Consider the following 15,442-nt stretch of genomic DNA (forward strand, 5'->3'; position numbering starts at 1 on the left):
GTGTTTTCCTAAGGATGTCATCATTCAAGTCCATGAGAAAGGATGGATTACAGTCGAGCTAATGGAAGATTGGATCCAGGTTGTGTGGCAGCGATGCCCTGGGGCACTGCTTGGGGAAGCTTCAGGTACGTGATCCATGCTTGTCCTAAATGCTTTTCGCGGCCACCTCACCCCGGGTGTGAAGACCAAGCTGCTAAAGAGCAACTGCGCCTTGGTCGTGGTTCCATGAGGCATGACACCAGTGCTGCAACCCCTGGATGTCTCGGTAAACAAGCCGTTCAAGGCCCTCCTTCGACAGGAGTATAAAGAATGGATCCGGAACCTCGACCGGAAAAGAACGCGGAAGGGAAAGTTGCAGAAAGCATCCCCATCCGCAGTGGCAACATGGATTTCAAATGTATCAAAGTCGACGTTGTTGCGAAGTCGTTCAAGACATGTTGCATCACGAACAACTTGGACGGCATCGAAGACGATCTGCCGTGGGACACGGAGAGCGACGGCTTGAACGGTGTGATGTACTCTAGCAGTGCGATGGACTGGAGCGGCAGTGATAGTGACTGACCTGATACACAAGTAGTGGGTTCACTGTGTGAACCTATTTTTCTTTTCATTTTTTTTTTCTAGAATTAAATGTGATTTTTCGCGTGAACCTTTTTGATATGTTGTCGCAAAATGGGGTGGGGCTGTGCGGTCATTTTTAGATTTTTTTAAATCTAAGCAACCCCCCTAGCGTATAATATCGTGATCGTGAAAAAAAGGGGTTGCTTAGAATTGAGTAAATATGAGCTTATTCACCTCTATTACATATTTTTTTATGTATTGCTAACTAGTTTTCTGCATTCTACACTTTATTAGAAACATCATGAACTATCCATGGCAAAAAAAATTATGGAAGTTTAGTGATGGAAAGAGGGGGGGGGGGGGGTAAAAGACCTATGGTTTCCACTTTGTCATGTAGTAGAACTAAATGTTTGCAACTTGCAAGAAAACTAATTATATATTTGAAACCGGCATAAAATGTTCTATAAATAGCTCAAGTTCCATTGCTCCAGGGCGAATATTAAAAAAAAAAAAAATCTTCGAGTAGCATCTCCTCTTGATCAACCTAGAGAAAAGAAACTTTTATCTTGCTATCTCATGAGAATATGCTAATGAACCCTCTCCAACTTTTTTCTGCAGTTTCACTTCGAAGTATTCGAAAAATATTCTATTTTATTCGCACTCACACTTCAATATTCGAATTCGCTTTGCACCGAAAAATTGGCTATTGGTGCAACTCTAGAAACTACGCACAATCTAGGTTGTTAGCTTGACTTTTTTACCATATCATCATAGTGTAGAAAAGTGTAGCCTTGATGTCATCTAAAGTAGCTTCCTACCCCCAACAAAGGTTCAAGACAAGTGCCGAGACTTCTGTAGTTTTAGCAAGTGTTGACATCGTTACAGTGTGCTAACCACGTACACTACATGCTTGACAGACAAAAATGAAGGAAACAAGAGTGAAGTAAGTTATACAGAGATAAGTGGACAGAGAGACAAGATGCGCCTAGGGGTGAGGACTGAAACGATAGATAGAACAAGACATGAACGAATGAAATACTTGCCAACTCGCACATTCTGTTGATTCTGAAATGAAACGTTTGTCACGTCGAGCCTATATTTAATAGCATGCCCTACAAGCTAAGGATGGGAGGTTGTTCAGCAAAAAATTAAATTTTTGCTCGGGTGGCTGAATCAATTGACAGAAAGACAGACAAATAGACAGAAAATTTCCACCTTGAAGCACCCCAAAAAAGGCGATCATCTTTACAACAATTTCGTTTGAAGCTATGTTAACAGCTAACCTGGATGCAAGCAAGCGCGCACTATTTCAGATGTCGCACCCGGACACCTGGTTAGATGATGTTCAATTATACAATTTTAGCCCAACATTCATTTATTTAAAACATGTCAAAGCTGGGTGATATTGAACATATTAATTTTCTTGTACAACCGTTAAACCTAGATATAACGAAATCGATAAATTCCCGGAAAAATTCGTTATAAAGAGGATTTCGTTATATGTAGGTTCGGCCTGAAATTTTGAAAAATAAATGCACAAATAAACAAAAGGGGGACTGAAGGCAGAACTAACCAAAAACACATAAAAAACTGCTTTGCTGTTGCGATGGCAATTGTATGGACACTCTCGGCGAGTTTTCGCCGTCGCCGCCACGTTCCATAACACGCACGGGTGCATCGCAACTTTCATGAGCGGGTAAAAGCGCGCGAGCGCAGCTGAAGCAGAGATCATAAGAGCCGGCACATCCCATATCGCCTGGAAACTGCATAAGATAACATCTCCCGCGTGTTAGAACTGTCGTGGCATGCTCAAACAAAAAGTAAACCACCGGTCTTGAACGAGCACTTCTGACTGGAGGGCCGTATTTGCTCACACCAGCGTCTTGTACGAGTTCTGCGATATTGAATCGAAAAGAATTGGCTGCAGGCCTTACTTCTTATAACATTACAACTTTTTGCTATCGCCTTCACAGCATTGCATTCAACGCACCAACATGGTGCCGCGAAATCGCGTAAGCTACCAGACTGCGAACTCGCAGCGCGGTGCAAGATGGAAGCGTGTTACGAGCCGACCTCCGAAGATATGTTGTCACCGTGGTCATGGAGAGTTTTCATCAGCGCCTAATCTGACATCCCCACGGTGGTGAGGACACGGTTGTCCGAAATTAGGAAAAGTCACATTAAGTCACGTCGTCAGTAAACATGGCGTTGAGCCCGATCCCAACAAGGTTGCCGCGGTAATGCACTTTTTTACACCAACCACACCCATAGACCTCCGCAGCTTCGTTTGCTTGGGGTCCTATTTCCGCCGCTTTGTACGTGATTTCGCTACTATTGCGGCTCCTCTGCACAAACTTCTGACCACAAGCGCACCTTTTGTCTGGTCGGATGACTGCGAAGCCGCTTTTCACACCCTCAAGCAATGCCTCACATCACGGCCAGTGCTTCGCCATTTCGACCCTGCAGCACCTACTGTGCTACACACTGACGCAGGTGGACTTGGCATCGGTGCTGTCCTTCTTCAGCGGAACCACACTTCCGAAGAACAAGTCGTGGCCTACGCGAGCTGTACTCTGTCACCTGCTGAGCAAAATTAGAGCATCACTGAGCAAGAATGTCTCGCCATTGTGTAGTCCATACAAAAGTTTCGCCCTTATTTATACGGCCGGCATTTCACAATATTGACTGACCATCATGCTCTGTGTTGGTTATCGTCTCTCGAAAATTTGTCAGGATGCCTTGGCCGTTAGGTACTACGATTGCAAGAGTATGACTACAACGTCACATATAGGTCGGGTCGAGAGCACCAAGATGCCGATGCTTTGTCACGTTGCCCGCCCTCGCAAAGCACCGAAGTGTCACCTTCCATATGTTCGTCACCACCAGCAAAGTGACCAAACAGACGACTGCTTCTTCGGAACAGTTAGTTGCCTCAGCGGACCTTCTTTCGTCCACAGACCTGGCCTCACTCCAACATGCCGATACCTACTGCCACACAATCATCGATCGACTCACTGGCTGATCGCGTGCTCTAAACAGCCGCCTAAGACAAAAACTTGCCCGTTTCAAGCTTCAAGATGGAACATTATGTCGGCGAATTTACCATCCTCTCGGTAACCAATGGGTTCCCGTCATTCCTCGCTCACTTCGTTTGGAAGTTCTACAAGCGTTTCATGACGATGCGACACCTGGCCAATTAGGGTTCCACAAGACTTACGACCGCCTCAAGACTCGCTGCTTTTGGCCTGGCCTCTCCACTTCTGTCACCAAGTACGTCGCTTCCTGCGCCTCATGCCAGCACCGAAAACGTACCACGTCTTTTACCGCGGGGCCATTGCAACCACTGCCGTGCCCGTCCACTCCCTTTGAATTTGTGGGCACAGACTTATACGGACCTCTTCCGCTTACGCTAGCCGGTCACCGTTGGATTGTTACTGCCGTAGACCACTTTACTCGCTACGCGGAGACGGCAGCTTTTTCGTCTGGTGCTACCTTTGAAGTAGGCGATTTTTTCCTTTGCGCCATTATTTTACGACATGGCGCACCGCGTGTGCTCCTTAGTGACCGTGCAAGACATTTCTTTCACATGTCCTTGCTGAAGTCCTCCAGGCCTCTAACACCATCCACAAGACCACATCAGTGTATCACCCAGAAACTAATGGTCTGACTGAGCGTTTTCACCGAACTTTGTCCGACATGATCTCTATGTACGTTCAACCGGATCACAAAAAATGGGACACTATACTTCCTTTCGTCACGTTCGCATATAATACTGCCATACAGCGTGCGACGAATTTCAGCCCTTTTTTTCTGATGTATGGCCGTGTACCGACTTTTGTTCTGGACACCACCATTTTGTCCACATCTTCCAATCCATCTTCATCTCTCCCGGAAGAGTTCGCCGCTCGTGTCGCCCGCTGCCGTGAAATTGCCCGCACCAACACTGCTACCATTCAGGACAAGAGAAAAATCGACAGTGATGCAAAGCGTCGAGTTGTATTCCGCCCAGGCGACGAAGCCCTTTTGTGGACACCTGTTCGTGCACCTGGGCTCGGCGAAAAATTCCTTCACCAATATCTCGGTCCATACACCGTCCTGGAACGAACATTTGAAGCCAACTATCGCGTTGCTCCTGTCAACGTGGCTCCTGATCACCGTCGCCGCCACACCGAGATCGCCCACATCTCTCGACTGAAACGATATATTCGGCATGCCAACCCTTTCTAACTTGCTGCCCTCTTTCACGAAGGGGGGAAAATAGCTGACTGTGTACTTCATCTTCATCTGTATGACCAAACCATTGTAGTGATCATCATCGTATGTCACGCGGGCTGGCTCTCTGGCTTGTGCGTCTGGATTAAAAAGATAACCTGGTTACTGCTGTACCAGACGTGGTCTCATAAAATATATATATATATATATATATATATATATATATATATATACAGTGAATGGCGGCGGTAGCGAAAGAACAAAATTCAGCCGAGACTATCCATATATTTGCTATCACAATAAGAAAAAAAAAGGCTGAACGTCGTCAAGGCCACACCATGCAAGCACAGTGAAACTGCACGCGCGCGCGGCGTCGAAAATGAAGAGCGAACGTCAAGGACACAAACACGGATATTGCAGAAAGCTATTGGGTAAAGCGCTCTCCATAGGCAACATGGCCCCACATATGTGACGCTAACTAAAAGCGTGGCACTGCCACCGTGCAAAAGTAGTTTTCTTGTTTTTGTTTTGATTCGGTTAAGAGTTGGGGGGGGGGAGGGGGGCACACTCGCGAATGTGCCCGCAGTGGCGAGAATGGCGGCCACGCCGTTTCGTGGAGTGCAGGCCCGCCTGACCGCCTGGCGCACACCCACACTCGCCTTGTGCGCCGCCGTTGCCTCGTCGACGGCACGGCAGCCGCAGAAGATGCCCGCTCGTACCAAGAAGCCAAAATGCGAAGCGAAATTCCTAAATTGTCTGTGGTAAAATTCGTTATATCAAGGTTGCCTCCCGCTGTTACTTTGTTACATAGAGGTTGCGAATACATGTGCTTCTATAGAGCAACGGTGGGGAATTGAAAAACTTCGTTATATCGAGGAATTCATTATATGAATGTTCGTTGTAAGCAGGTTCAACGGTATTTCAATGCACATATACACAAGGACACATAAGAAGACAGGTGCACCTCCAGAAGTGTTTTTCAACATGCACAGTAAACCATCGAATTAGAAGCATCATGCTTTAACTGAGCAGAATTGGATAGAACTAATGTCCCATAGAATTCTACCAATGAATTAACACTTTCCTGAATATTTCATCACAATTATGCCTATTCTAGTTTGGAATTTTTGGCGCCAACAACAACCAGCGAAGTTCCAAATGCTTTTTCGTCTGTGAAAAACAGCTTGTGCTGTGATGCATATGATATACAGATTAATCTGATCAAACACTTAAGATATCATTGCTGGATCATTGAAGTACATCTTTAATCTTCATTTTTTCCAACGGAATTTTCCACATAAGTTCCAAGTTACAAAAGTGGTTGTGTTGTAAAAAGGAGGAGATAAAAATGCACTTGACAATTACCGGCTTAAAGGGACTGGAAAAACTAATTCAAAAGCGCATGGTTTCCTTACTAGATAAGCACCACACTATCATTCCTTCGCAGTTTGGTTTTATAAAAGCCGTGCGACCGAACATGCTTTTTTATAGCGGAAGGAATTTATACTAAACACTTTTGAAAGCGCACTTCACACGTTAGGCATTTTCGTAGATTATTCAAAGGCATTTGACCCAATAAATCATACTACACTGCTAAATAAATGTGCACACTATGGCTTTTGAGGTGTCTTCTTACAACTCATTAAATAAATAAATCATACCTAATGTATTTGCAGCAGGAGGTATCTTTTTTGAATATACATAAATGATATTGTAAATATTGCCACGTCGGTAAAATGTATTATATATGCTGATGATACAACCTTGCTTCTTACTGCTGAAAAAATGATCAAAACTCAATGATGCAAATGAGATACGGGCAAAGTTGGCCACGTGGACAAGCATTACCTGTTTAAAATTAAACACATCAAAACAAAAGCTGTATATTTAAGGCCGACAAATAGACAAACCCCTTGTCATGTACCATTAAAACTTGGTAGTTCAGAACTGCAGATAGTACAGCGTATTAAGTGCCCTGGAATAATTTTCAATGAGCATGTTCTGGAACGCACATACTGAAAAGGTATCTGGCACTATATCAAGGATTTCAGCCACAATATCACTGGTGCATTTCTCACCCCCTAAGACAGTGAAACTTTTCATCTATAAATCCTTGTTTTTATCTCATGTTAACTACTGTCATCTGGTTTGTGGTACGACAACATTAGCAAATATCCGCAAATTGCACGTCATACAGAAAAGGATTGTTCAGGCCATAGCAAATGTTTCTTATTGCAGTCACACCACTCCCATATTTGAGGACATGAACCTACTCAACCAGAACCAGATTGAACCAGATTACTGCCAGATTGCTGTCACGTAATGCTTGTGAAATGTTACCGCACAGGATTAAAAGGCAACAACTTTTTAGGAACCATTGCAGTCCTAAACCACCACAAGGTTAATCATAACACCTGTCTCAATCACACGTGGTTTATCGCACGCAGGCGCACTAACTACAGCAAAAAATTTTTCGCTTTCTCTTGCCGTTTAGATTGAATGCCATATCTGCCATCTGAGTAAAATTACACAGAAGTTTTTTTTTTTTTCTTTCAAAACATTTGTCTCTTATCACATGGGCCCATGCCCAATTTGACTGGTGCTAATCTTGTACTTCTTATATCATTGCAGTCTAGTATTGATTTCATATGTATAAGAAACAATTACAATCATTTGTATTTTTTTTTTCAGTTTAACCTTTGAAGCTTATTGTCTTCAATCTTCATGCTTTATTTGACTTGCATAAACTGTCACTAAACTGCTTGCTAAATTTGTACATCTTCATTGCAATAAAAATGTTGTCTATGCCACCCATTTATAAGAAGTCGTGGTTCCAGTAAAGCCCATTAGAGGCTTTTTTACCACTGCCCTTAGCATCCTGAATACTGGAATAAAGTTTCAAGGTTCCCTTGTTAAAATTGGTTACAAGTCGGCATATGTTCATTTATTTTGCACTCTTTCCAATAGTGCTTGCCGAAAACTACTGGTAAATTAATGTGAGAAATCAACTGGCTGAACATAGTTTTGGTTTATGTACAGTACCACACACTTAGCCCTGTTATAACATACTAGTGAAACATTTTGCTAAAAATGGGAGTTTTCCACTAATGTTATGGGTGCCTTGAATAACACATGGTTTTTGTTTAACCTTCTTGACAACCATCACAGACTTATAGCATTCACTTAACATAAATGGAAAGGACATTCCCAGATTTTAACACGTTCTTCCGACTTAAAAGTTTACATAAGAAACTGATCGATTTGATTGATATGAGAGCTTTAACGTCCCAAAACCACCATATGATTGAGACGCCGTAGCAGAGCGCTGCGGAAATTTCGACCACTTAGAGTTCTTTAATGTGCACTGAAATCTGAGCACACGGGCCAGGGGTGCAACAGCTAAAATAAATTTGGAGCAATTTTCGGAGCACCAAATGTTACTTTTGGAGCACTAAAATCCAAATTTGAAGCAGGTTGTGAGAAAAATGCAAAAATTTTTATCATGAAAGACAAAATTTGTACGACTATAAAAAAGAAGGCTTAGATTTAAAAAGAAAATTGGGCATAAAACATTCAACCACCTTAATTGTGCAGAGTGAACAAGCACTGCTATATCAATAAAATAAGTATTCTGAATTACACCGCAGAGCAAACAATGATGGAGTCCAAACGAGCATTTACTGCGCCTGTTGAACCCTTTGAGAGACTCTGTGAATTCAAATAAGGCTCTGCTAAGCTGGCGACCTTGAAATTCCGGAGATTCGTAAAACCGAAAAGTAAGGGTGGCAAAAAAAAAAGACTGATGCACATTTTTTTTATTTTAGGGCCGCAGGTATGTTATTCGCTGCTCCAAATGATTGCCAGTAACTATTTTAGATGTCAGTGATCATAGGAGTACTCAATTATGCTGTGCATAATTGCATGAGTAATTGAACAAAATGTGCTGTGTTCCGTGACTACCACTAACAGCCCCATACAAAGCTTATTAGCCTTTTCCGCAGGACACCAGTGTACTGTGGCGAAGATGGCTCAAGCGCCGTTTTGCGCAGGCTTGAACAAGGCCAAGCAATTTTTGAACCGCTACAACCACCCTCCCCCCAACCCCAGCAAACCCTTCTTTATTTTGTGGTGAGATTAGGTTTAAGGCACAACTTTTAGGCTCACTTGCAAGGCGTGTTCGACCAGATAAAGTAACAATGGCGCGCACCTGCTGGTCCAGCGATGGATATCTGCCGCCGGGACGACGCAACTTCAAGCCAGAAAAATGTTTTATGTTCTATTGCTATGGAAACCAACATGACGGCTGGCAACGACGGTGTTCGCCGCACGTCAACCTTGTTCGCAGCGGAAAACGCAGCATACGTTCCTTACATTCTATACAGCGTTTTCATTTTCTGACCAGGAAATTCATATTTCCCACGAAGCGTTAAGGTACGAACACACAGGTGGGAAGCATGCTACGGCGGCGTCCTGCCCGTTGGTGCCTCTGCTCGGCAGCCAGCGGCACGCTGTCCACATTGGCGGCGCCACGGGAAAAGTGAGACAAGAATGGACATGTCGAGACGCGTGCACCCACCTGCAAGCTGCCGGCTCGCGGCTTCTCTTCTCGACGACAGGCAGAGAGAGAAAAAGGCATGGGTGAGGAGGCACCGCAGATGTGAGAAGGAAGGGAGGAAAAGCATGGGCTCATTAGTGGTTTGCTTGCGTGGAAGCCGGCATAAGTGGCAAACATAGCCCAGCAAGCGACTCCGTTGGCGGCAGAAATTCCACGACGCTCGGCAGGAGAAAGAGAGAAAAGCAGCGTCTCGCGAGCGGTGTGCGGGAGAGTGTGGCGCCGCTAGTGTGTTCGTACCTTTAATGGCTACGGCAACACATCTATATATATATATATACATACAAACATTTGTTTTCGCTTGAAGTTTCACCATTTCATCGATAGGTATCCACTGTGGTCAGCGTAACGATGGGCGCGAGGCATTGTTACTTCCCTTATACATATTCTGGTCGATTGCCTCTCGAGTTTCCTTCCCTAATGAGTAAGGGTCTGTGCGCTTGGTTCGATTTTTTGCTGAAATTAGGGCACCTGAGACGATTCTGAGGCGGGTTGGGCATTCTGGCGCAGCGTAGTGCAATTTCAGCAAACTTCATGACTTTGGCGCAACTCGGCACAACAATGAGGAATCGTATCAAATTGATGCAGCTGTTGCAACCCTGATGGGTCCACAGAGCTTTTCGCCTCTATTGAAAATGAAGCCACCGTAACTGGGATTTGACCCCGCGACCTGCGGGTCAGCAACCGAATACCTTAGCCACTAGACTGCCGCAGCGGGGCTACATAAACTAAGCGAGACAATTTTACTAACGTATATGATGACATAAACATTTCCCCAATCCAAATTTCTGGAAATTTATTTTATTTATCACCCACTATGCTTGTTTTTTCTATTCCTTTTAAGAAGGGACATGGCACTTAGAAGTCGAAAAATCAGCCCAAAAACCGCATTTTCCCTGTCATCATTTTCGTGTTGCCGATGCCCTTCCGCACCTATCAGCAAAGTTTGGCTCCGAAATTCCTCTTATTGCTCAAGTTATAACCCATAAAGAGAGCAACTGCGCGCAAGCGGACTTTTATACTGTAGTGTAAACTAGCAGTACTTCAATCGCCAACAGCACGCGAACTACGTGCTCTACAGAGCCATTTTGGTCTTGTAGGAAAGCTCGCGCTTATAGCTTTTTTTTTTTTCTTTTAGAGTAGACAACTATGTGCCCCTAGCAAAAGCAAAATAAGCAAAATCAAAAATACGTTCAGCACGTGATTCCATTGATTGCTTGACACACGTGAACAAAATGGCACTTCCCGATTTGCCAGGAAAACTCCCTCGCAGTGTCTGCCGCCATTTTGAAAGGGTATCGCCCTTGCGACGGTATCGCAACTTGTATCCCTAACGTGCTTGTGCGTCTCACTATGCCTGGTGGCGCAAAAAAGTTCTGATCGCAGCATCATTTTCGCCATTCACAGAAAAAAGGCAGAAAGCCCAATGGTGCTGCTACTGTGTCGCGGAAGCAAGCGCTGACGTTGTTTGATAACGCCGTCGTAACCAAAGACGGTTCCTCGTGCGTGCGCGGCGTGGACGCTGGCCGCCTGTGTACTGAAGATGTTATCAATGGAGGAGTGTGCAAGACGGCTTCCTCGGATAGCGGACGCTTTGTGAATTATGACCGCGCCGATGCTATCGGCAACAGTGAAGAGTGCGTAGGCACGAGCCTTCCTGACAGCGTGCGCTATGTCAACTTTGGCCGTGTGCGGGTAGACGCTGATGTAATCAATGCCAGTAAAGTATGCGACGACACACCCGCAGGACAACCACCACACTTGAGGGTCTTTCGTCGGTGTCGGCAACAATGCGAAAAATCGAGCGCTTTTTGGAGTCCAGTGGCGCAGCAGTGAGACAAGATGCCAACTAGGTAAGACTCAGAATTCACACGAAAGCCTCCAATCCGTGATTTGGAGTTTGGTATTAAAGGAGCAGCACGCTTCTCTTTCTGCTGTGCAAGCTGCTGCTGCAGAAGCTGTGCTGTGCTTCAACACGGACAGTGTCAATACATATGCTGCAATTCTAGAGCAGCTGGACATCACGATATTCAGCAGCACATACCTGAGGGCTAGGGAGAAGGACTGTCGTCAGAGTGCAACCTCAAATAAATAGAAGCGTCCCAAAGTCTGAGAAAGCTGGTCAAGAAGAAGCATAAGGATGGGATGCATCCAGATTATACCCCTGGTGCATTTTCATAAGATTTTATTAGTATTTTTTCAATAAAGGTGTTATGAAACATTCTTCCTCATTTTCTCAAAACATCAATTTTGGCACATTGCCAAGTTGGAGGGAAAATAACTTCTGTTCTATTCGAGCTATCAGCATAATTCTTTTTTTTTTTTGCCAGAAAGATAAATGCATATAGTATGCAATATGCTTATTTTGAAAGCAATATACAGATCTAAAAGTTTTTTAATTGGGTCGCATGTGTCACAGGTAAAGGTAGCTTTTTTTTTTCTCTGAACAGTGATGTCCTCTAATTCTTGTTGAATTGGCCCAAAAAATTTATTTATAGCACATTGCACTCTTTAAACATCCTACATTGTTTCTACACTGTCCCCAGTATTTTGGTGCTTCCTGCTTAGATGCTAATTAGGCTGCAAACAAAGGACCCAGGTTTTACATTGATTGTGAAGTATCTTGTAAACTACTTGACCTATCAAAAAAGTAATTACATTTTTAGAATATGCACATCGAAATACACAAACTGAGAAAATTTCGTTCAGATCTATAGATAAATAAAAAAAAGTTGCCCATCAAGTGTAGCCTCTCCCCTTAATCAACAACCTTTAAGAAAAGACTACATACAGGCAGCGGAAGGGACGGCCCCGCAGTTGCGTGGAATCAAACGGTTCATCAGCCATTTCCAGGTAGGCATTGTAGTGGAAACATACACCACTGCCTGGTGACACCACGGGCCCAACACCTGACTTCAATACCTGCAGAAGAACCCATACTATTGAAGATGAACCGCTATTTGGGCTAGTTGGCTAAAGTGCACATTGAAAGGGTTTGCAGTGCAATGACGGAAGTTCTGAAGGAATGGTGTAACGATTGAGGATTGAAAAACAAAAAGGGACAACACGAGCAATAACTACCAACTTGTACCTTTGTTCTATCGAACATTCAACTGAAATGTGTCAGATCACTGATGTCTTCTAGATAAAATATTTTACCTGTAACATATATGTACAAGGGGGGGGGGGGGGGGGGGAGATCTAAAGTTCCCAGTCCCCGCTCCCATAGGAATACATGGAATAGTAGCCTAGAAAATTAACCCCCCCCCCCCCCCCCCCCGCCGTTTACATTGTGTCGTGAGCAATCAGTTGGCACTCTGCTCTCATGTCGTCTCTCTTTGCTTTCCGTTCCCCACTGTTATGCCTTTTCTTCAGCATTTCCACGCTTGCACTTTAAACTTTCTCAATATACCAATGCTATATACTAGAAACATCCAGAAATAACACCCCAACAAAAGCAGAAGGTTCTCGTCTTGATTTCACTTATTATAACATAAATCTCAATAGCATTATGCAGTGGTACATTCATCTCATGACCTAAAGTATGCTGAAATGTCCAAGCCGAGTGTCAATAAGGCAAGGGCGGATCCAGCCAGTCATTTTAGAGGGGGGGAGGGGCGGTTGCTTGCAGTACCATTGGAAAGAGTGGCGTGGTCATTATTTTTTGTTTTTAATACCACAAAAACTCTCTCAGAGCACAAATACTTTTAACGTGTGCTCAAAGTGGTCCCGCTCATTTGTCCTAATTGAGGATAGCAGGTGGACGGCAAGCACTGAAGAGAGGTAAAGGGGTTGCTAACACGATTTGGGGGAGGGGGGGGCGATCGCCCCTACCGCCAGAAACGATGAAAATGTGAATCATGTGCCTGAAGTTTTGCGTTGCGACCGTCAAACGAGAATCTAGAAAATTGAGCTTGTACCGCAGGAAAAAACTATAAACACTGCATTTTTGGGGGTGCTCAAAAGATTAAAACACCAGATCATGTGCGTGAGGGCTGACATCAAGGACACGGTCAAGCTCCACCATGACAATGCCCCCCAGTCCCCCGCCTTCCATCGTTACTAAGTGCCTGACCCAGAGCAACGCCCCAGTGGTCCCCCATTCCCCTTACAGTTCTCACTTGGATCTGTGACTTTATTCTGTTTCTCCTACTGAAGAGAAAGCTGAAAGGCAAGCATTGTAAGATCGTGAGAACATCAAAAAGCATGTGACAACACTCCTGAAAAGCATTCCCGTCGAAGACTTTCAGGGCACCTTTGAGGCATGGCAGACACGCCTTGCAGGTCTACTGATGTGGGGGAGAGTATCTTCAAGAATTTCAACTATCTGTACAAGTTCAATCAATAAATCTACTTTTCCTATAAAATGCACATTAATTTTATAACTAACCCTGCAATACCAGCAGCTTCTAACTAACAGCTAGCTTGCAAACACACAAAAGTACCTTTAATTTGCCCTCATTTGCATCCCATCACAAGCATTGTACATTTTATTTCACAAAAAATAAGTATTTCGCAAAAATGAGAGCTGTAGACGTCTAACAACACTCGGGCATCAATCACAGTAATTACATCAGAATGAACAATTAACACAAAGGCTTGCCTGTGCTTATTTCTCGCACAGATTTTGTAAGACTAAACTCATTTTCACAGACCAACTATTTCTATTCGAGACATTGTTTCTCTCAGTGCAAAGATAATCGCAAAACAGTTCGATATATCGATAATTCAATATAAGAAATATGCATATTTAAGACTTATATTAATGCACTGCAACTCTCGGAATGGCTTTCGGAAATCGTGAGAAGCATTAACATGATGATTCGCACACAGTGAGCTTAAGAAAAGGTGACAACTTCTTTCGCAAGTTTCTCCACTTTATTTCGCATGAAAAAAGTCTGTAGACTTGTCTTGCCTCTTGCAAGTCATCATGTTCTTCAAGTCATTGTTATTAATTGAGCATTGAAGCTTTCAAACTAAGCGAATTCAGCTCTTTCAGCCACAAAAGTGGTGATTGACAGTGAGCACCAATCTAAGTTCTTTAGCATAGTAATATGTTTAGCAGCAGCTTTAGCATCTTTAGAGCCGCACAGGTCCACTTTCACGGCACCGGCAACCTCCTCCATGATATCAGAATCGATGCAGTTAAAAACCGACTTCATTATCTGCACTGATGAAGGCACTTTCTGCACTTTGGTCTGAGGTGGTACCTGAAAATGCTAATAAATAGCAGAAGGCACCGTACGCCGCTGTCAGCTAAGATGACGTGCACTAGGTTGTCACCTGTCACCTAAGCAAACGAGAAAACTGCCCGACAGTTCCTTGCTTGACGTCGTTCCATACACCAGTCATCATTTTTATCGCTACGAGTGATAGAACAATTAGTTCCATTTCCGATAGAAAATTCAGCTCGATGAAGCAAGAACTACTGAAGAGCAGAAACTAAAAGTGACAATGCTGTCCACAAACAAGAACTCAAATGATCATGTAATCAACCATTGTTATCTTGGTGATGGCGATGACACTACAGGCTTTGTAGCAGCAAGCAAAAAAGCAAGAAGAAATGTCTCCGAGATGTGTACTATATAACTGAAAACGCCAAAAATATGTCACTAGGTTGCTGATATCGAACGCCATACTTTTTGGGCCCGCATGCCATCATACATGAGCAAATAAGAAAGGAAATGCCCACAACGTGACAAGGCCGCCTAGTCACTTCACATTCATTTGGTTTTGGTGCCCTTGGCAATTAGCCCCTTTGGACTGTTCCCACGCGTTACCACCAACAACAGATTGCGCATCACGTGCCGGTGCCCTCGCAAACGCTGCGCAACCAATGAATCACACCACCTTTTCGACACCTGCTCCCAAGAAGGGATCGAACCTTGTTAGAACATGGCCGAAAAATAAGCTCTCTTTGTCAGAATAAATGCACTTTCTGGGCTTCGGCCTGGCGCATTGTTTGATACATCGGATGTTGTGTTCTGTGGGAATTCGTTATACGTGTGCAACTGTCCCATACTTTTGCAGGGAAAATTCAAGGAGATTTATCAACTA

The 15,442-nt window shown here is 44.0% G+C and overlaps 1 protein-coding gene across 6 annotated transcripts in view; it reads right to left on the bottom strand.

Annotated features, from left to right (window-relative positions):
* LOC119177290 (inactive peptidyl-prolyl cis-trans isomerase FKBP6) overlaps nt 1-15,442 on the bottom strand; it is an 83,209-nt gene that overhangs the window by 44,663 nt on the left and 23,104 nt on the right. For all 6 annotated transcript variants that reach the window (XM_037428744.2, XM_075878352.1, XM_075878350.1 and 3 more), the window contains one exon: nt 12,177-12,307. In XM_037428744.2, coding sequence (XP_037284641.1) covers nt 12,177-12,307 — 131 coding nt within the window. The remainder of the gene's footprint in view (nt 1-12,176; nt 12,308-15,442) is intronic.

The sequence above is a fragment of the Rhipicephalus microplus genome, chromosome X (genome assembly GCF_043290135.1).
Source record: "Rhipicephalus microplus isolate Deutch F79 chromosome X, USDA_Rmic, whole genome shotgun sequence".
NCBI classification, from domain to species: Eukaryota; Metazoa; Arthropoda; class Arachnida; order Ixodida; family Ixodidae; genus Rhipicephalus; species Rhipicephalus microplus.